General features: G+C 35.7%; 1 protein-coding gene across 1 annotated transcript in view; it reads left to right on the top strand.

The window, feature by feature from the left end:
- ADGRV1 (adhesion G protein-coupled receptor V1) overlaps window positions 1–21,258 on the top strand; it is a 267,806-nt gene that overhangs the window by 38,579 nt on the left and 207,969 nt on the right. Inside the window, exons 12-25 of the mRNA XM_042822761.1 lie at window positions 2,767–2,799; window positions 4,513–4,639; window positions 4,730–4,915; window positions 6,757–6,937; window positions 7,755–7,918; window positions 8,534–8,657; window positions 9,002–9,268; window positions 11,654–11,780; window positions 13,207–13,424; window positions 14,585–15,328; window positions 16,964–17,337; window positions 18,749–18,925; window positions 19,962–20,142; window positions 20,738–20,940. Coding sequence (XP_042678695.1) covers window positions 2,767–2,799; window positions 4,513–4,639; window positions 4,730–4,915; window positions 6,757–6,937; window positions 7,755–7,918; window positions 8,534–8,657; window positions 9,002–9,268; window positions 11,654–11,780; window positions 13,207–13,424; window positions 14,585–15,328; window positions 16,964–17,337; window positions 18,749–18,925; window positions 19,962–20,142; window positions 20,738–20,940 — 3,106 coding nt within the window. The remainder of the gene's footprint in view (window positions 1–2,766; window positions 2,800–4,512; window positions 4,640–4,729; window positions 4,916–6,756; window positions 6,938–7,754; window positions 7,919–8,533; window positions 8,658–9,001; window positions 9,269–11,653; window positions 11,781–13,206; window positions 13,425–14,584; window positions 15,329–16,963; window positions 17,338–18,748; window positions 18,926–19,961; window positions 20,143–20,737; window positions 20,941–21,258) is intronic.

Below are 21,258 nucleotides of genomic sequence, written 5' to 3' on the forward strand. Positions count from 1 at the left end.
CTTATGAAGCAAATTGAGTAATATCCCACAAGCAATTTGGATTCCCCCTTTTTTGAGATACTCTGATAGAAAAGAGACTTTTAGAAAAGCGTGGTTTTAATAATGACAGCAGTGAAGACTCACAAGTGCCATTCAGTTGTTATTCAGAATACTCACTGTCTGTTGGAATTCCAGTCCTCTTCCAAAGCTATCAACTTCAATCACATTCCATCTCAGTAAAAGTTGTTTTATTTGTATTTAGTACATATAATAATAGCTTAGTCAAAATTCTGCTTCGTAATATTTTATAGTACTCTGCATATAAAAAGAATGAAAAAATATTTTGAAACTTGTTAGTTGTCCTAATTCATCAGTAGTTGTTGCTAAATAGTAATAATTATTATTATTTTTATTTATTATTATTATTATTTTTTTTAAGAAAGCATTTCTCCCATGACCGCTCATTTCATGTTAGAACGGCCATATTGGAAATACACATTTTGAGACTGCGTTTTTACATTAGCATTGTAAGCATTATCAGGGCTTGTAAACTGTAATGAAATGAAACTTTGTGTCCATGGATAGCCATTTTGCAGTAAAAGTTCAGGAGATAAAATGGCAAATGGCTGTTGCAGTGAGTTGTACCTCCTTACTCTGGTCAAGTGTTCTCTTCAGTAGCTGGAGCTGCTTGCCATGGTTAAGCTACAGTACAAAAGAAGCTGTTTTAACTTTTATCCTGAATGCCCTCTCAGTTGGGTTTCCGAAGTTCTGAATAGCCATCTTTGTTCTGTTTCCACATTGCAGTGTTACAGGAGCACCTAAAGAGCTGGTTTTACAGACCATACAGAGTGAAGCAGGACTGAACTATGCAGCACGCGGCAATCAGGAAGGAGTTACTTTGGGATGAAGGGGAGGTGTACGAATGCCCTCTTTTTAGTTTGATGTTGTAAATCCCAGGGCTTTTGGCCTGGAGGCTCTGTGGTGGCGCAGGGCCCGCCATCCAGTCCCTTCTCTGGCAGGGCAAGGGCCTCACCGAACAAGGCCATGGCTATGGTGTCAGTCAAACTGGGAACACAGCTTAGTCAGACCTGGTGATGGTAGGCAGGGAGAGGCACAGCGCAGCGATCGCTACAGCAAGGAGGTGATTCCAGGCCTGGGTCCTGCCCTTGCTTTGTCACAAGGGCACACCTTCAGTGCAGGACCCCTGGGACCATGGAAGAAGTGGTTAAAGCATATTGGATGTAGGGAAATATTTAGGGTTCTGCCTTAGGGTCTAAGCCTCCTGCTGAAAGTTTTATGCTTCTCTTTGAGGAGTGCTTTACCATGTGCGGCTTAGCCCTCCTTGGACTTCAGCATCAGGATTTGAAGAGCGTGCTGAACAAGAAAGTATGCATTTCAATAAGGCAGTAAAAAGTCTGAAGGATTCTATCGTGTGTAAGGTAATTTTATTACAATGTGATTGTCGAAAGCACTGGAATTGGGCTCTTTTTTTCTGAGAAATAAGTCTGTGAAAATAGTGGATAGTAAAACTTCTGGGTTTAAATTTGAAATGTACCTTACCAACTTGTCTTTTTTTATTTCCAATTTTTAATTTTTCTGTGATTAATTTATTCTGTGTAATAAGAATTTTTACAGATGCGTACCTTACAATGAGGGCATCATTTGTGGTTAACAGCAGCTTAGAGTTGTAAAGCTAAACCTAGGTGCTTCTATTCAATTTTTGTGTAGGATGGTTTATGACTTTTTGAGGTAGTAACTAACTTTACCATGTTAGAGTAGTGATAGCGATCGGACCGATTTTGATATCATCCAGAGAAAACGTGATCAGAGATATTTTAAAAAATTAAAAAAAAAAATAAATGAAAGGACTGAAGTGTTCTTAATGAGACTAGTAAGAAGAACCTCAGAAATGGTATTTTCTCTTTTACCCGTTGGACTGAACCTCACTGCTTGCTTCCTGACCTGAAAGCTCTCTAGCTTTAGAACTGACTTATACTGTGACTCTTTTAGATAAATTATTCTCAGTCTTCCGTGTCCTATCAAAGAGCACCTGGAGGTGTTTGAGATACACACCTTGTGATACTCTTGTAACCTCTTCATGTGTGCTGTCCTCTTCCAATTTTTGTAATGCTACCATTACAACTATACCCTGGCACTACTCCTCAGTTGTTCTTAGCAGGCTTGCTGTCTATGTTGTGTTTAGACTCATGAAGTGTAACTTTTCAAAACTGAAAGAATACATATATGCGTATATTACTTTGGTAATATGATTAACTAAAATTGTCTTAAGTAAAGTTTACTATGAATTTGTGCTAGGCTACTTTTTGTTACATCGCCGTTACAACTACTTTTGTTTATAACTTTAAAAAATAATAAATAATTACTTTAGCAGATTGATGAAATAGCCTATCAGAGAGGCATGTAGATTTTTTTCCTAATGTAGGGTGAAGTATTTCTAAAAGGGGACTGCTGCTGCACATACAAAGACTAGTAATAATCAAGCTCTTTGGAGACGACTTGGTAGGTAATACCTTGAATGGGTCTTGGCATGCTGAATTGGTCATGGGACATTTATTGTAAGTGGGAACTACCTGCTTGCTAGCATCTGTCAGGAGGAAAATGACAAGCAAACAGGGTTCCCATAAAATATACATTATAAGCTTTTGGAAAGTAAAAAAGAAAAGCTTTATTGTTTGTTTATTTATTTATTTTATTGAAATTCTAGCAAGTGGTACGTTCATTCCATTCCCCACCCCTTTCTTTCTTTCTTTTTCTCTGCACTAACAGAGTAGAAACAGAAAGGTTTGTCGTGTACTTTGGGTAAGTGCAGTGAATTGTTTTTTTGTTTTCAGTGAATCATTGCTTTATCTTAGAAGTGGTTAGTTTCTACTTGTCTTTATCACTTATTTTCTTCACAAAAATAACTCTTTCTATATCTCTTCATACAATGCATGCTTCCCCTTTGGTGTTTCATTTGATGGCATGGGTTTCTGGCTTGAAAGCATTTTTTTTATTTAGGATCTGTGAATGATGAAAGTTATGAATGCATGCCTCAGTGTTTGATATTTGAATGTTTGATGGAATAATAGATCAGTTGTTCAACATTGCCACAAATACAGTTTGCCCCAACTAAATGGCTGAAATGCCTGACACTCCAGGGAAAGTTATGTGATCAAAAATGAGTAGTTATCTTATTTTTGAATAGCACACATATAGTTTATGTTAACATACTTTGTCTGTCAATATTTTTTAAAATGCCACAAGCATGAACATGTTACTCTATGAAATAGATAATTCTGTATTTTGCATCTAGAATCCTGTCCTTGAGACGGTCCATTTTTTGGGGGAAAGGGGTGGGGGTGGCGGGGGAAGGTTCCAGTTGCTTGTGGAGTACTTGTGGACATAGTCCTGGACTTGGTTTTAATATTGTATTTAATAGATATCATTCCTTTCTCAACAGAATAGTATTTAATGAACTCTGGGTTATAGTACACTGAAAGCACAACAATATAATACAATTTGCAGGCCTGAGATTCCATTCAAAACATAAGACTGACAGGGAATATGGAAGATGCAAGGGAATCTAAATACATAATATGTAATAAATTATATACAGGCTGTGAGCTCAAAGGTATATTTTTGATGCATCCTTCAATAGTATTTCTCTGGAATTTTGAATGTAATAAATTTAGAAAGAGGTTGTTGAAAGTTACTGCTTCTGGGGAAAGGAGTACAAGTAATGTGCAAGGTTACATGTCACATGTGACCAATTGATGTCACTGACCAGGATGAAGATGGTGTGGCATGGAAGACCAGAGACAGAAATCCTTTACCAAGAGGAATTTGAAGTGTATTTAGTCAGCGTATTTCATACTTGCACCATTCACCATGTGCTTTGAGACAGAGGGTTTGCTAGGAAGTAAGGAGAAAGGGTAATGAGTCCCTGATTAATGAGAACAGGTCCAGTGCTTTCTAGAGTCAGAATGAGATCTGACAACCTGTAGAGGTTGTCCCCACATCTTCAGAAAGCAGATTAACATGTATTTGAGGATGCAATCAGTATTGAGGGGCAATATGTTAATAGTAAGTTTTGACAGAGAAGCTAAAAGTGGAATCCGTACAATGTCAATGTAAGTAGTTTTGGAATTTCATTTATGCCTTGATCCAAATACAAAGTAATACTGAATGTAGGTAACTTTGTTCTTTCATAGTTCTTTTTCCTTTCATGTGTGTTGTGTCCATGTGTGATTAAAAAACAACTACAAAAAAACAAAACAGACAACAAAAAAGAAATAACAGCTGTAAGAACTAACCAGAAAACAAGGATTTTTAAAAATTATTTTTGTGAATAAATAAAACATTAGTATTGAGACTTGCTTAACTTATTCTATTCCTTGCAGGTAACTGCTGGTTTTCATAACTTATTCAAAAACATTGTCACTATTATTCTGTCCTCTGCATTTGTATGGATTTACTTGCCAAAGCAAATTGCCATTTGAAAAAAAAAAAAAACCTCTTACCTTCCTTTCTCAGGGTCAGTGTGGAAAATCAGATACTGAAATATGGGTTTACTACTCGTGAAATCATTATATTGGAAAATGATGATCCTGGAGGAGTGTTTGAATTTTCTTCCTCTTCGAGAGGTCCCTACAGTATCAAGGTAATTAGATATCTTTATATCTCTTAAACCTTATAGGCAATTTGGTTTAAACAGAATGCTGGAAAAAAAGATGGATTTTCTGTTTTACAGGAAGGAGAGTCTGTTGAGCTGCAAATTGTTCGCACTAGAGGAAGTCTTGTCAGACAGTTTCTACGCTACACGGTAGAACCAAGAGACAATAATGAGTTTTATGGAAGCACAGGAATTCTGGAGTTTAAGCCTGGTGAAAGAGAGATCTTAATTACCCTATTGACAAGAATGGATGGGATTCCAGAGGTAAAAATTTATTTTTTTCTCTCTTCAGATTGTGTTTGTGGGCATACTTGGTCATAAGTTATTAAAATGTAAATGGTTTCACCTGTGAATATTATCAGTTTTTATATAGAGTTTCCAGGCTTTTTCTTTTGTGTGAGAAATAAATAAAGGAAGAGTGAGTGGAAGATCTGTAAGACAGACAAGTACCATGTGAAAGCATTTTATATATAAAAAGAAAAACAAAACCAACAGGTCTTGCCGGAATATTAGTTTTTCTGACAGCCTTACTGATTTATAATCCCAGAAATCTGCAGAATCTGGGCATATTTCTGTCCTTACTGTTTGTTTCTGCTTTTCTTTATCCCGTTTCCTTTTCAGTGTATTGTCAATCTTGGATTCCATCAGAAAGTTTACATGGGTTTGGTTCCACCACAGTTATATTAACATAAAATTTAGTTTTTGTGATTTAGCACTCTTTCCTGCCTTTACATACAAATCCCCTTGCCATATTTGCATAAATAGTTGTATTTATCTGACCATGCTAATGAGCTAAGCTGTCAAAATGCCAGCCTTACAAAATATAAAAACTTCAGGAAACTTGGTAATCTTTTTGTAGGGTCAGGTGATCATCAGCCTTGCTTTGAAGGACAGGTGGAGGATTAAATGATGAGGGAATTAGGAGAACACAGAAATTTCAATTGCCTAGGCTATTGTTGAAATTCATGTTTATTTTCTCTAAATGCTCTAGAAGAAAGAGACATAAAATGAGTTTGAATTACACTTGCAGAGGCCAGTGACATAAGTTTGTCAAGTAAAAGCTGGGCATTAAAACACTAAGTTTTTTAAAAGTTAATTCTTCTTCTGCAGTATGAGAAATAGTATCTGGCTTCTTACAGCAGTATTACAAGTCTGGCTAAGTAAGTAATACATGTTGAGACACTCAGATAAAAACATGTGCCAGGACTAAGAAATAAGAAATCTTTTATATTTTCCTGTCTCCAAAAGTGGCTAAATGCAGAAACATATAGGCAGGACAGGTTTATAATCTTCAGGTATACAATAATTTTCTCCATAATGCCTTCTGAGCCTTGAAGGGTAGGCAGCCCAAGAATGTCTGAAATAACAGCTGATATCTTTGTTTGTAATAATCCTCCGTGGATTTTTTCATCAGTTAATTGGAGCAGTTTTGCTTACAACTCAGGTAAGGCTTTAGCATCTGTGACATTCTAGAATAGCAAGTGCCACTTTTAAACCCAACTCTATGTGAAGAACCTCTTCATTATTTTTTCCTTTTCTTGTACTGACCAGTGGGATTCATTGAGATCTCCCCAATCTAAACTAATTCTGACTTTCTAGATAAATAGATGCAATTGTTCTAATGTTCCCTGAAGCTTTTTCTTGTATAGGAAGAACCAAGTCCCATTAGATTAATAAAGCCAGCTAACTGATTCTTTTTAGATCAGCATGCTGTCAGTGTTTTAAAATCTTTACTTTTCCTCATTCAAAACAGGACTGTTAAGAAATCTTAGGTAAAAGACAACTTGTATTTCAGAGAGTATTTCAAATATATCTGTGCCAGTGAATTTATACGATTCTAAGTTACATATACAAGATATACTAAATAAATCCTTGCTTATAATTTTGGAGAAAATGGTGCTTTTAAATATAGGGAATTCTAATGATTTTTTTTATCCGATAGCAATGTACAAATATTTGTTGCATGTAGAAAGAGTGTGTGATTTCCTTTTGTTTAAGTTTCTATCTTTTTCTAGCTGGCTGGAGACTGGGGACTATAGTCCATTTTGATGTTGATGTAGATGTTGAATACATGTTTTAGTTTTGGCTGTATTTCTCTCCTCTAGTTGGATGAGATATATTCTGTGGTACTTAGTGCCCACAGTGAAATGCCCGGCAAACTGGGAAATGCCACAATGGTCAATATAACCATTTTGAAGAATGATGATCCACATGGTGTCATCGAGTTTCTACCTGATGAACTAACAGTAACAATAAACGAAAGTAAAGGAGAAGACGTCTATACTGGTAATTCCTTTGTATTAGAATCACAGAATCGTAGAATCACAAGGTTGGAAATGACCTGTAAGATCATCTAGTCCAAGCATCCTCCCACTACCATTGCTACCACAAGCACTAAACCATATCTCGCAGCTCCTCATCCAGATGCCTCTTGAACGCTGCTGGGGGCAGTGACTCCACCACCTCCTTGGGCAGCCATTCCAGTGCCTGACCACTCTCTGAAAGAAAAAGTTTTTTCTTATACCTAACCTAAACCTCTTTTGGTACAACTTACGGCCGTTTCCTCGGGTCCTATTTGTTGCCTGGGAGAAGAGGCCAAAGCCCTTCTCATCACCGCCTTCCTTCAGGAAATTGTAGAGTGCAATGAGGTCTCCCCTGAGCCTCCTCTTCTCCAGACTGAACAGTCCCAGCTCCCTCAGCCACTCCTCACAAGACCTGTGCTCCAGACTCTTCACCAGTTTAGTTGCCCTCTTTAGAGTTACCTCTTTATCTGCTGTCTGCTTCTAATAGGGTTCTTTTCCAATTTCTAGGATGGTAAACAGTTTATGGGCCTGGTTTGGCCTGGTTCTATGAACTGTAGGACAGAGGGATTTTGCGAATCCATGCCACTGGATAAGGGAAACAGGGGACCCTGAATAATTAATAACAGTGGCAACAATCTGAGGAGAAACAAACTTATTTACTAAATATGGTACTGGAATGCAAGATAACACAATGTCTGAGTGAAGTCTCCTTCTTTCCTTTTTTTCATTTCAGATGTGCTTACCTTTTTCATTTTGAATTTCATTGTTTTGAGTATGCGTGTGTATGTTTGCATTTTTAGCCGTTTACAGAGTTATAAGAAACCAAGGAAACTATGGAAATGTGAATGTGTCTTGGGTTGTGGATCCAGCATGTACCAATGATGTCTATCCAGAAGGAGGGATTATTTTCTTTGATAATTTGGAGTTTTCAAAAAATATCACCATTTACTCCCTCCCAGATGAGGTGAATACTTTTATGTTGTTTTATGATGAGAACAAAGAAAAAGTGCTAAAATATTAGAATGCAGAAAGAGAATGAAGGAATGCCTGCTTATCAAGAACTTGACAACTTACAGAAAAGGTGAAAATACTTGGTTAGTTAATAACTTCAATAAATCATAAAAGAATTTCGGAAATTGAAAAAAGTTGAGAGTTGAGTGTAACTATAATGTGGTTAAGTCATAGGAAAGTTCATTTGAATATAACTCATATCCTGATACCTGGAATCTTAATTTCATTGTTATACACTAATGTATTTGAAGTAATAAAAGAAAGATTGCAAATACTAAATGGTAAATAAGTAAATCTGTAAAAATAAATTAAAAATATCAGAAGCAAGAAGCTGGAACATAACTTTTGTGTGATATGTACAGCAGTAAAGATGAAGGAATTTACTTATTGATGGTAATTTATACATAACTGTATGAAGTGTCCTGTGTAATGACTTTTGACAAACATACAGGTTGATAAATATGAAACAGTCAGGAATCTCTTGCCTATTAACTGCCTTAGTTGTCCATTTGAAATTTTTCAGTGTTTTGTATGCTAGAAATTAATTTATTAACACTTTCTCATTCAGGTACCTGAAGAGAGAGAAGTATTCATCATCAGCTTATTCAGTGTTACAGGTGGAGCCAGACTGGGCAATGTAACCAGTGCGATTTTACAAATTACAGGGAATGATGATCCCATTTATTTTGCAGGTTAGAAATTATTGTTTTTAAATATGGAAAGTGTGCAGTACCTGAAACAGATACATATTTTTTCTTTTTAATAGACAAGGTAACTGAGAAATCCTTATCCCAACAGAACAAGTTGCATGTTTTCAGTTTATTTAATTTACGTTTGATTCCTTCAGATACTGAGACTGGTTGGATTTCAAGGTACAAAATTATTCCTTTGTATCTGAAATTATTTCCATGTCTTTACTACCTGTACCTTCTATTTCACTGAAAAAGAATGAGAATTACAGAGCATTAAGAAAAAAGAGCAATTGCAAAGAACTCAGGGTTGAACTCAGGTACATTTTTGGGTTTTGTATTTTCAGAACCTTTGACAGTGACTGTTCAAGAAGGAAGTGCTGCAAACTTTACAGTTTTAAGGAATGGATCTGTTGATGTTGCTGTTGCTGTGCAGTATATTACAGTCAATGGAGATGCAACAGCTGAAGAAGGAGACTTTGTTCCCAGTGGAAAGAGCAGCATCATTTTGTTTGATGTTGGAGAAAGAGAGCAGAACTTATCTGTGTATATTAATGATGACGATACTCCTGAAACTGATGAAACGTTTTATGTTCTCCTTTTGAATTCTACAGGTAAAAGTAATGATCTGACGCATTCTTGGTTTTGCTCTCCTTTTGCTTTGCTGCAATTTTTTAGCTGCATGGTCCTATCATAAAATTTACTCCAATATTTTCATACTTCATAGTTGCTGTAAACATTGGGTTTGGATTTTCATCTTGGATTTAATTTTTGTTGGAAACAAAATTTTTGTTAGAAACAAAAATTAAATGGTACAGTTGAGACCTTTCCTGCAAAACCAGCTGAAGTGGATGTCAAATGTGATGTGTGTCAAAAGATGAAGTGGATTTCAAATGTGAATCCTCCAAATTAGATTCATTTCAACTTGACTACAATGACAGCACAATTATAAAGAACTTTAACACTGCAAAAGTCTTAGTGAAAGAGGGATTCTTTTATTTATTTATTTATTTATTTAAAAGCAGACAGAACAGCCGTATTTAAAGGAAGGCCATGTAAATTGTTTTTTGTTATAGTATGCCTTCTGGCACAGTATGGTAAAGTATGCATACTTTCTACAGACCACATCTGAAGAAAGTATTTATTACCATAAGAATAACATCCTGTTTTTTTATTATTATTTTTCATAGTTGTCACTTAACAAGAAACAAAATTATCCAGCACATTCCTCTAGTTTTCAAATACATATCTTTTTTGAATATCTGTTGTGTATACAACATACACTGTTGTGTAACATGCATGAGAATATAAAAGGGAAGTAAAAGAAATACATAAATTTTCTTGGTCTCTGATTGCTTAATAAAGACCTTTCCCTCCAAAACTCAAGGTACTGTGGGAGTCACTTGCAATTTTGTTAACAAATTTAAATTACTTACTGTCCTATGGGTTTTATTATTCTGTAGCTGAGAGGTGTTAAGTTGTGAATGCACTGCAAATCTTTCCAATCCCAAAGAAATCTGAACTGAATGAGCCATCAAAGCAATAAGTAAGAGTTGAGGGGCTGCAATTTAATAAAGAAAGATGATAATAATTAACCAACGGACCATACCTTGTGATTATGTGACAGGTTCTCAGAGTAATATACCTACCAGCGATTTAATTCAAGTTAGAAGACCTAAAATTATATATCTAGACTTAGGCATCTACGAGCACACCAAGCATCTTAGCTGCTGTTAGTCTGTGATGATCTAGTCAATAAAGCTAGAGAGTGACTCAAGTCACACTAAAATGGAGAGTGACTCAAGTCACACTAAAATGGACATGCTGTGGCTGGCCTAAGATTGGCTTACAGGGCTGCATGGATCTCAAAGTGAATCCTGCCCTACACATTGGTAGCAGGCAGCCAGATGATAAGGAATTTTAAGCAATTGTTTTGAGTATCAGGCAGTTCATCTGTTTCCTGAGACCAACCAATCTTCATTGTGATACCCAGGTCTCTACAGCATTTCAGATCCAGGGAAGGGATCAGACAAAACCATAATCCTCTTTTCACGTTTCAGTCTCTTTCTGCTTAACTTTCTTCAGGATCTATTGGTAGTTTCTTTTATTACCTCACTGGGAACATAAATGGCTTCTGCCACAGTGGTCCCTACAAAAATGGATATTCACCGTCCCTGTTTTCTTCTTAAAAGAGCAGCATGTCATTGTAGAGCCTGTCCAGAGTCACTAAGAATACAGAATATTTCTGAATGCATTCCAGAAAGCAATTTCATTGATTTTCTTTCTGTGGTCTGTTACACATATTGGCTGTGAGTGTTGCAGGCCTTTTGATAACTATATTGGGACTATTGTACCTGAAAGAAAATACAAACAGAAGTATATGAAGTGAACTGTGTAAGTACATTCTTTAATGTGGAACTGAAGCTGGGCTAATGCTCTGAAATAGGATGAAAAATGACATAGAACTGGAAACATGGTGTTAGAATTAACACCTCTACAGTGCTAATATGCACAATAGGAATCCTACAAACTTTTCCTCTGCATCATAATTATCTTATAATTTTTCTCTTCAGCTCTTCTATGTGTATAAACTCATAGACGTTGCTCTTGGCTTGTATTTAGTTTAAATACAATACTTCTAGGTCTAAAGAAAGTCTGGGTTCTACAAATACCTTGTTATTTTACTCTACACCTCTGAATATCATCATTTTTACTTGACCATCTGTTTGAACACAAAATATGACTTCTTCTCCCCAGGCAAGGGACAGCTACATGTAAGGATGCCAAGCAAATAGAATCATATACCCACAGTTCATATCATATATATTTTCCTGAAAAAATTTTATGCCTTGCTTATGATATATTACTTTAGCATTTTTACCCTGATTTGTCTGTTATTGAATATCTGAAATACTGCTTTTCACTGCTAAATAACTGTTCTTGGATTTATAGTTACCTACATTTATAATTACAATTCTGATTCCTCTTCCTCTTTTTAGGGGACACTGTTATCTTTAAGGCTGGAATGGCTACAGTTATAATTGAAGCAAATGATGACCCAAATGGAATTTTCTCTTTGGAACCTTTAGAAAAGGCAGTGGAAGAAGGCAAAAGTAATGCTTTTTTGTAAGTAGCATTTAAATAATATTCTGCACTCTTTTGGAACTGCTGTATGTGCTACTTTGCAAATAGTACTTTGATCTAACTCCATGAAAGTATGTACTAATAGAATTGTATTGTAGAAAAATAGCTAAAAAATATTTTGGAATACATTATTTGTAATGTGTGGAAGACAGGAACTGTAGTATATTACAATAGATTCTAAATGTGAAAAAGTGTACAGACTTATGTTGCATTGTAAATACGTAAGAACACAGTGTTCTTATACTCTCAGCACTCTGGAGGTACAGAAGAATCTGACTGACCATAGCGTAACCTCTGCAAATGGAGAAGTAAAAAACTTCTTCAAAATTAGCTAAATAAGACTGTGGCTATAGATAGTTTTTGAAGCTTTCACTTAAAAATCCATACTACTCTTTCTTTTTTTTCTACTAGGTTTTTTCTTTTATCTATTAATTGCAGATTGAAATCTGTTCTCACATTCCAGATGTGAGTGCCTTCTAGGCTGAAAATGCTCTTCACTAATCTGACTTTTGGTATTTTTCTTTCTGCTACTGAATTGCTTTCAAGAATGAGAAGTGTTGAAGAAATCATAGCATTATAGAATTCTTAAGACTGGAAAAGACCTGTGAGATCACCACATCCAAACCCAACCCATCCACTGAGCCATGTCCCCTAGTGCCACGTACACAGCATCTTATCTTGTTACATAATAAAGTAGTAAATAAAATTAGTATGGGATTATAATTTGATGAAAATAATGATTTTTTTTTTTCCTTAAGAATTCCCTAGACTAGATGTAAAAAAAAAGTTAGATCATCATAAATGTGGTAGGGTGAATAGTTAGGGAAAAGGCTGTTTTTATATAAATTTTTAATTATTCTTTACACATGTCTTTGATTTTTGTTTGTGAGCTTGTGCTGATGGCTACATGTCTTTACAGTAATAATCACATCTTGTTTTCACTTAGTATATTCTTAACCTCAAATAAGGCATAGAACATAACCCTCTTTAATACCAGTGTAAGAAGGAGTTGAAGGAGGCTTGATGACTAAATAGTGAAATGTCTGCAGTTAACTGTAGATGATTCTCTTTCCTTTCTAAATGTGTTTGAGTATATTGGTTTTTATTGTTGACTTTCCAAAGTATTATACATTCATATTTATTGTTTACACACTAGAAATGCAAGATAAACCATGTTTGGGCCTGCACAGACAATTTTTTTTCTGAGGTTCATATGGTATACCTGGGAGTAGAATTATATTACAGAATTGCAGGTGTTTAATTGGAGTTATATTTATTATTCAGTATTATTTAGAACATAGTATGTTGCTTTTCCCTGTAAGGAAGATTTGAGTTTTCATGTTTTCCTTTTTTACGGGATACTGATGCTTACCTGCCAGCACACACTCTTTCTTGTATCACTGAACAGGATTTTGAGACACAGAGGACGTTTTGGCAGTGTTTCTTTGAGCTGGCAGCTGTTCGATAATAACTCCACGCTGAGGCCAGGAGAAGAGTTCTACGAAACTTATGGAACTGTGTTGTTCATGGATGGTGAAAGATCAAAGCCAGTAATACTACATGCTATTTCAGATAGAATTCCTGAATTCAATGAATTTTATATTCTAAAGTTGGTGAATGCTTCAGGTATTGTCTTCCGTATCACCATTCACTTCATACCTGGTAGAAAAGAATTATGTTTAATCAGTCAAAAAGAAACCAGCACTAGAAAGAGCATTGCTTTGAATCAGTTCTTGATATCCCTTGATTTTCTGGTAAGGTTTTAGGTTTTATTTTTCATTTAGTATTAGATTAGGTATATGAAAATGGTTAGATCCTGAATTACTGTTAGACGTTTTGTGTTGATCTGAACTTAAAAAAAAGTGGCTCTCCATTTCTGAAATGAAAATGTAGTTCTTTCATTTCAGAAACACAGCAATCTGCATTTCAGAGACAGGTTCTCCATGCAGAAGAAGAAATATTAAAGATATTAAAGACTATGCATATCTACTGTAATAGAGTTCCTTTATTTTTTTTTCCCTAGAGGAGGTAAACCACTTGTAGACACCACTTCATCTGACATAAATTACAACTTCAGATTGCTACTGGGTGTATTTCCTAATTTGGATTCATTCCACCTCAGTACTATTTATGGTCTTCTGTACCCTGGTGCAACTGAAAATGTGTGTTGACCTTTCCTGTAAGTGAAATCAATATGGGTGTACAGAAGATTTCCTTCTTAAAATAGGTAAATCACTGTACACTTTGATCATGGAGAGCTTACATTTACATCATGATCTTCGTATCATCAATTCTTGCTGTGAAGAAACAGATGACTAGTAGCACAACTTGTCAACAGTTTAAATACACAGTTGATCACAGATTTTGCAAGGTATACATACTTCTGTTTCTGAAACCAGGGACAAGATTTTGCCATTTCATAGTCAAGTTTTGGGGTAATGTAAGAACTGATTTTGGCCCCATGCTTATCAAGTGAAACAAAAGTTGACTAATTAAGAAAAGCTGGACTTAATCTTTTAGCTGAAAGACATCTTTGTGTTTTGCAGCTGAAAAATAACCTATTAATTTTGCTATTGAAATTGTGCCACCACAGCATTTTAAAAATAATACAATCAAATTACACAATTTTGAAGTTGGATGATTTGATGGTATTCCAGAGGATCTTAAAGGAAGATTTGAGCCTTCTAAAAAATGTATTCTATTTAAGAATTGAAGTACTTCATAAGTTTCTTCCTTATCATGTTTGAAACCAACCATTAACTTTTACTCTAACTTCTGTTACATAGGTGGATCTCCTGGTCCTGGTGGCCAGTTATCTGAAACCAACCTTTCTGTAATCGTCATGATCCCTTTCAATGATGACCCTTTTGGAGTGTTTGTTATAGATCCAGAGAGCCAGGAGAGAGAGATTGTGGAAGATACTCTTTCTGAAGATGATCTTTCCTATATTACAGACTTCACCATCTGGAGACAGCAAGGCACATTCGGTGTTGTCCGATTAGGCTGGGAAATACTGTCTAGTACATTCTCAGATGGACTGCCAGCAATGATAGATTTCTTATTGCTTGGATCCTTTCCAAGTTCAGTCAAATCACAGCCCCACATGAGGCGCCATCACAGTGGAACAGATGCTTTATATTTCAGTGGAAAAGGGGATGCATTTGGCATTATTGGTCCTGAAGATCCATACAGTGGAAATACTGCACTAACCAATTTTACATTCTCAGCATGGCTAATTCCTAATGTCAATACAGATGGGTATATAGTTGAAAAGGACAGTGATAATGGGACTTTATATTATGGCGTGAAAATCCAAACAAATGATTCTCATGTTTGTGTAGTTCTCCATTATACAGCATTAGGATCCAATATGACATATATGGCCAAAACAGCAATCATGAAATACCTGGATGAGAATACTTGGCTTCACCTTTTGATTACTCTCAATGAAAGTATAATTGAATTTTACATTGATGGAATTCTAGTTCTAGGAGGAATGAAGAGTTTGAAAGGAGAAGCGATTGTTGATGGTGAGGCAACAGATTTCATTATATTTTTCTGTACATGAAGTTCTGAAATGCACAGAAGAGTGTAGCTCCTTGAGAGGTGGAGGCAATATACTGAAATGATTTTATCTGATTAGTTTATTGGAAGGGCAAGGAAAAAAAATGAAAGAAAAGGAAAAAATTCTTTCAGAATTTTTAAAAAGTACATGGAAATTAGCCATGGAAAGTTCTAAAAAAGTCAAACCTATAATGAGTTTAGACTGTAAAAATTTGAAAACAAATCAACAATTTTTTTTATAATATATGTCTATGTCACGTACATTTACTGCAATTAATAATTTCAGTAAGATTTAGCTAGGAAATATCCTGAGTTGCTAGAATACATTCAGAGAAGGACAGTGAAGCTGGAAAAAGGAACTAAAAGAAAAAACATGGCAGGTGAGGGAACTGGACATGTTTAGTTTGGGAGAAGGCTGAGGGGAAACCTCATTGTTCTCTGCAATGACCTGACAGGAGCTTGGAGTGAGTATGTCAGTAGTCTCTTTTGTCAGGTGGCAAGTGATTGGACATGAGGAAGAGGCTTCAGGTTATTCCAGGGAAGGTTTAGATTAAATATCAGGAAGAATGTATTCATGGAAAGAGTAGTTAGGCACTATAACAGTCTTCTAAGGTCGAGTTGTCATCTCTGGAGGTATTTAAGTGACGTGGTGCTTAGGGACATGATTTAGTGGTGAACTTGTATTATTAGGTGCTGGGCAGACTCATTATTAGTTGATGTGGTTGCTCATCTCTAGAACTGCCACGCTGTGTCATATATACTCGACACTCAGTGTCATATAACAGTACACTGAAGAGTTGGATTTTTGCTTCTTTGTTTTTGGAAAAGCAGCTGAGGACAGCTGAGATGTATGTGTTTTAGCAGAACAGAGTAGAATAGAGTGCAATAGAACAGAGTAGAATAGAGTGGAACAGAAAAGAGTGGAATGAACTAGAATATCAGAGGATAGGATAGGAATGGAATGGAATGGAATGGAACAGAAATTAATATGAGTTATTGGCTTAGTATGTTTGTAAAAAGGCAGCTGTGAATATATATTATGCTGAATAGTGTAATCGTTCAGAGACATAGAAGTATTAATGCTACTGTGAAAAGCATTTGGAATTTGTGGATCTCTTCCTGAAATCTGTACAGCTGATGCAGTGGGGTGAAACCTATGTTTGGAAATGCTAATACAGTGTTTATGAGTATTGTAACAATGGATCAGTAAAGAGAGTCAAAACTGGGTTTGTTAAGCAAAGCAGAATGAAAGGAGTTGCAATTCAGTTCTGCAAATCTGTGGAGGTAAGGGGGAACCTCTGACGTCTAAACCTCATAAAATTAAGGGATTGTGACCATGTCAGGATTAATATTAGGATTAATGGGATGAAAAAACTTGGACAGTGTAAGATGGAATTGCTTGGCCTCTGATGACCTCACTGAAGCTCTGAGTCGAGGTTCAAACAATCTCCTCATTTTTTATTTCAAGATCAATGTTTCCAAATTCAGTGGTAATAAGCAGGTTACTATTGATTTTTTAATGAAAAGAACAATTTAATTGTAGACTTCTACAGCTTCAGAGAAAAGCAGTAATGTGAGAAAAATTATAATTTTCTTCTCAGGTCCAGGAATAGTAAGAATTGGAGCAGGAATCAATGGCAGCAGTAGATACACAGGGCTAATGCAGGATGTAAGGCTTTATGAGCGTAAATTGACACGTGCAGAGATCTATGAACTCCATGCATCTCCTGCGAAAAATGATGTCCACCCTGTCTCTGGATATTTGGAGTATCAGCAAGGAGAGACCAATAAATCATTCATCGTGTCTGCAAAGGATGACAATGAGGAAGAAGGAGAGGAATTATTCATACTAAAGCTCATTTGTGTGCGTGGTGGAGCTCGCATTTCACAAGAAAATACCACAGCAAGATTAAGAATACAGAAAAGTGATAATGCTAATGGTTTATTTGGCTTCACTGGTGCATGTATCCCTGAGGTAAGGTGGTCAAAGGAAAATTGTAGGTGAAGTTCTGTGCACATAAAAATTACAGGACCAGCTGATGTGAACAAAGTCTTAATTTCACATTGTTTGGCATTGGTTTGGTTAATACTAACAGTGGTTGGTGTCTTTTTTTTTCAACTTTTGGTTTTTAAGAGTTTTTTTCTTTCAGTGTGCTGTGTAAACTTGCTACTTTTTGGAGCAGATTGAAATAGTTATAAATCTTCTTCTGCTTTAATCAGGTATGAAAGGAATAACATGACTGCTGTTTTTATTAGTACTGTATTATTTTGGAGCAAAAAAATGAGTAAAGTTTGTGAACTGGGAGCTCTTACAGATTTTTAATTACATTCTGTTTAGTCAGAGTGCTAATGTGCAACATTTTTTAGAATAACTGCACTGCCTGAGTGATACTAGTTTTCAGTTTGGCTCAGTTTGCTTTTTGTGTGCCTACCATATGCTATGATAATGGATTCCTTTAGGCTCAAACGCCACTGAGATGCAGTTATGCCACAGATCATCAACCACCCATAAAGCAAAATTGAAAATGTATACAATATGTTAATTCTTTTGCACCTATCTTATGTCCATTTCACCAAGCAAGCATTAGAACTCTTAGTGATGACGCAGGAACACAGCAATGGTTTACCAGTAGTTTAGCTTTGTGTGCATCCATCTACTAGAAAGCTGAAGTCATATGCAGTATCCACAGTGTATCATACGGCATCCCTGAAATTTACTTAGTTACTATGATAACATTAACCTTTCTGGAAATTTTCAGATGAAATTATTTTCTATTTCCATGTTGCTATCGTTTATTTCTAAAACATATGGTCCATATGAATACATTTACAAAGATGTGAAATTCTTGCTATCTGTTAAGATAGACCTGTAAGGAGGACTGTAGTACAGAAAATTTTAAGTTCTTCTGAATTATGATGGTATAGTTTAATTTTAATGTATCTACATTTTTCTACGGTGTTCGGAAAAGGGATGACCCAAATCTTTCTGCAGATTGTTGCTAAGGAAAATTAAAATAAACTGCATTAATATAAAGTAGTTTGACTTGCTTTTGACTTGTATATTTCAAGCATATTAATTCTGTTTTTGACAAACAGCTTTGAGAAAGAGATTCTGTCCAGAGCAAACCTGTGTTGCTATTTTATATATATTACCTTAGTCCCAGGGGACGCATTAGAAATTGTTGCAAATTCCACTACGATTGTTCTGACTGCCATCAAAGTCAATTTCAGCTTCCTACAACTCCAAAAGAACTGAAGATAACATGACAGCGAATTTTTTTTTTTAGCTGAACATTTGACTGACATTAGAAAATTCAACATTATGCATTTATTGTCTTGATTTACTCTCACATAAACAAACATTTAAAATTCTTGCTTTCTTCCAGATATCTGATGAAGGTTCCACTATATCCTGTGTTGTGGAGCGTACAAGGGGAGCCCTAGACTACGTGTATATAAAGTACATTATCTCACAGGTTGATTCCACTGGCATTAATTACTCTGTTACCGATTTTTCTAATAGCAGTGGCACTATCACATTCCTACCTTGGCAGAGATCAGAGGTAAACCTTACCTTCCTATTAACTATTCATGCTGTCATTTACAAACCTGCTGGAGAATACCTTCTGAGGGTCCCTGACAGGCTTTCATATCAGAGTGTTTATTTCACATACCTTTTGTCATATTTTGCTGCACTTTTTTATTTTTCTTTTTTTTTTTTTTTTGTACCTCAGTTCAGGAGTAACAATTTGTGCATGTGTGTTTGGTTGCATATAAAGTTAAATAAATGTATATATACAATATATAGAAGTGAATAACTATATTTCTGTACATGTGTATGTATACTTTTTAAAGTGCCAATGGTCCAGTTACTTTTGGAATTTATCACTTTTTGAACTGAATGCTGCAACCCAGATTTCTCTTCACATCAGTTAAATAGCAGTAAAGTTAACTGCTGGTCTTGCATCCAGCTTCTGTCTCATTTTGCTTGAACTATTTTAATGAATTCAGTCCTGACTTGCAGCACAGAATTTTTACAGTTATTTGAAGTGGTGTGAGACCACAATACTGCAGAAAGTTCATGTATGTTTTCTAGTAGTGTTTGTATAATGAGCATGAATTTTGAGTGGAGGATGCATCCTCAGTTTCATTTACATCAGTTTGCAGAATTCAGCGTGGACTGATGGAAATTCTGTCATCTGAAAGGAGCCCAGTGGTTTCACTAGAACTGAGAATTTGGTCCCAGTTGAATAACATAATAACTGATGAAAGCTTGTCATATCTGCACATAGTTTGTTCATGTCATTAGTCATTCAGCTTTAATTTTAGTGAATCATATGACTGCATTTCATAGAAATATACAAACCAGAATTTTCCTAAACTTTTCAGATCTGCTGTCCTGGATAAGGTGTGTCTTGCATTATCCAGTGCCAAAAGGGCTCTTGCTCCACTGCCTTTTGGTCTATTACTTTCAGAACTAAAAACAGATACAGTTGGCTTCCTAATTAAAAAATTCAGTGAATTAGACAGGTTTGTGAAGCTCTTCATCATGCTGAATGTTGCATGGTTTGATTTTTCCATGATTTGATCCTTCTCTAGGTGTTAAATTTGCATGTTATTGATGATGACATTCCGGAGTTAAATGAATATTTCCGTGTGACATTAGTCTCTGCAGTGTCTGGAGATGGAAAACTAGGTTCAACTCCTACCAGTGGAGCAAGTATAGATCCAGAGAAGGAAACTACTGATATCAGCATCAGAGCCAGTGACCACCCATATGGTAACAATGATGGAAATCATACAGTCTTGTTTCAAATAATTGTGTAGTTCTTGCTAGTCAGATAAAATGTTTTCTTTGTCTTAATAACTGAAGAGGCAATGCCAAGTATTCCTCTTTACCTAACTTGTGATTAATTCATTGCTTATACACCTGAAAGAATGCTGAATTATTCTTGAGAATTTTGAAAGAAGGCCTGGAAGCTTTGCTAATCAGGCAGTGTTCCCCTTATGAGAACAAGTAAAGGCTACATGTTGATCTTGTGGAAACGTTAGCGAATGGGATTTTCTAATAATGAGTGTCATTTTTGTATGCCTGTTATACCACTGAATAGCCAATAATGTGAGGCTCATTTGAGAAGAGCTGATTTTATTACAGTGCTGTTTCTTTATCGAGACTGACAAGAAGATCAGTGAGAAAGGAAGATACAGCACATCCCTGGAATCAGTGTGATGGATGCATAAGGATATATCAATATAAGTGATTTTTAATGTCAGAAAACATCACATATTATAAATATCATTGATTGATTTAAATTGATTATCATCATTTAAATTTGGTTCTAGAAGCCATATAAGTAATACTTCTTGTCTGCCAGGTCTGCTCCAGTTCTCTGTGGGGCCACCTCCTCAGCCAGGTGATAAAATGATTCTTCCAGCTTCTTCTGTACCACATATTACTATTAAAGAAGAAGTTGGACGCATCAGATTACTGGTTGTTCGTGCACAAGGCCTTCTTGGAACAGTTCTGGTGGAATACAGAACAGTGCCACTTACAGCTTCCAGTCCAAAAGATTACCAGGTATGGCCATTGCCAAAGTAGTATAATTATTTGGGGATTTAATTAGCATTATTTATCCTGAGCTGAACCCTTCAGTTTGACTACTTTACCCCAGCTACAGTTCTTTCATGGAAAGACTCCTTGATGTGATAAATAATGTGTAATATTCCCTTTAATGTATAAGTTGCTATATGACTTCTACGTTCTTTCTATGTAGGAAGTTGCATTTCCTAAGAAACTATTCTGGTTTTGATTTTTTGTCTTAAGAGAGATGTCATATTGCAAGAAGGTTTTGTTTTGTTTTGTTTTGTTTTTAATTTTCTTCAGATGCATTTTAAA

The sequence above is a fragment of the Centrocercus urophasianus genome, unplaced genomic scaffold (genome assembly GCF_019232065.1).
Source record: "Centrocercus urophasianus isolate 14NV4802_14NV808 unplaced genomic scaffold, USGS_Curo_1.0 seq_21, whole genome shotgun sequence".
In the NCBI taxonomy this organism is placed as follows: Eukaryota; Metazoa; Chordata; class Aves; order Galliformes; family Phasianidae; genus Centrocercus; species Centrocercus urophasianus.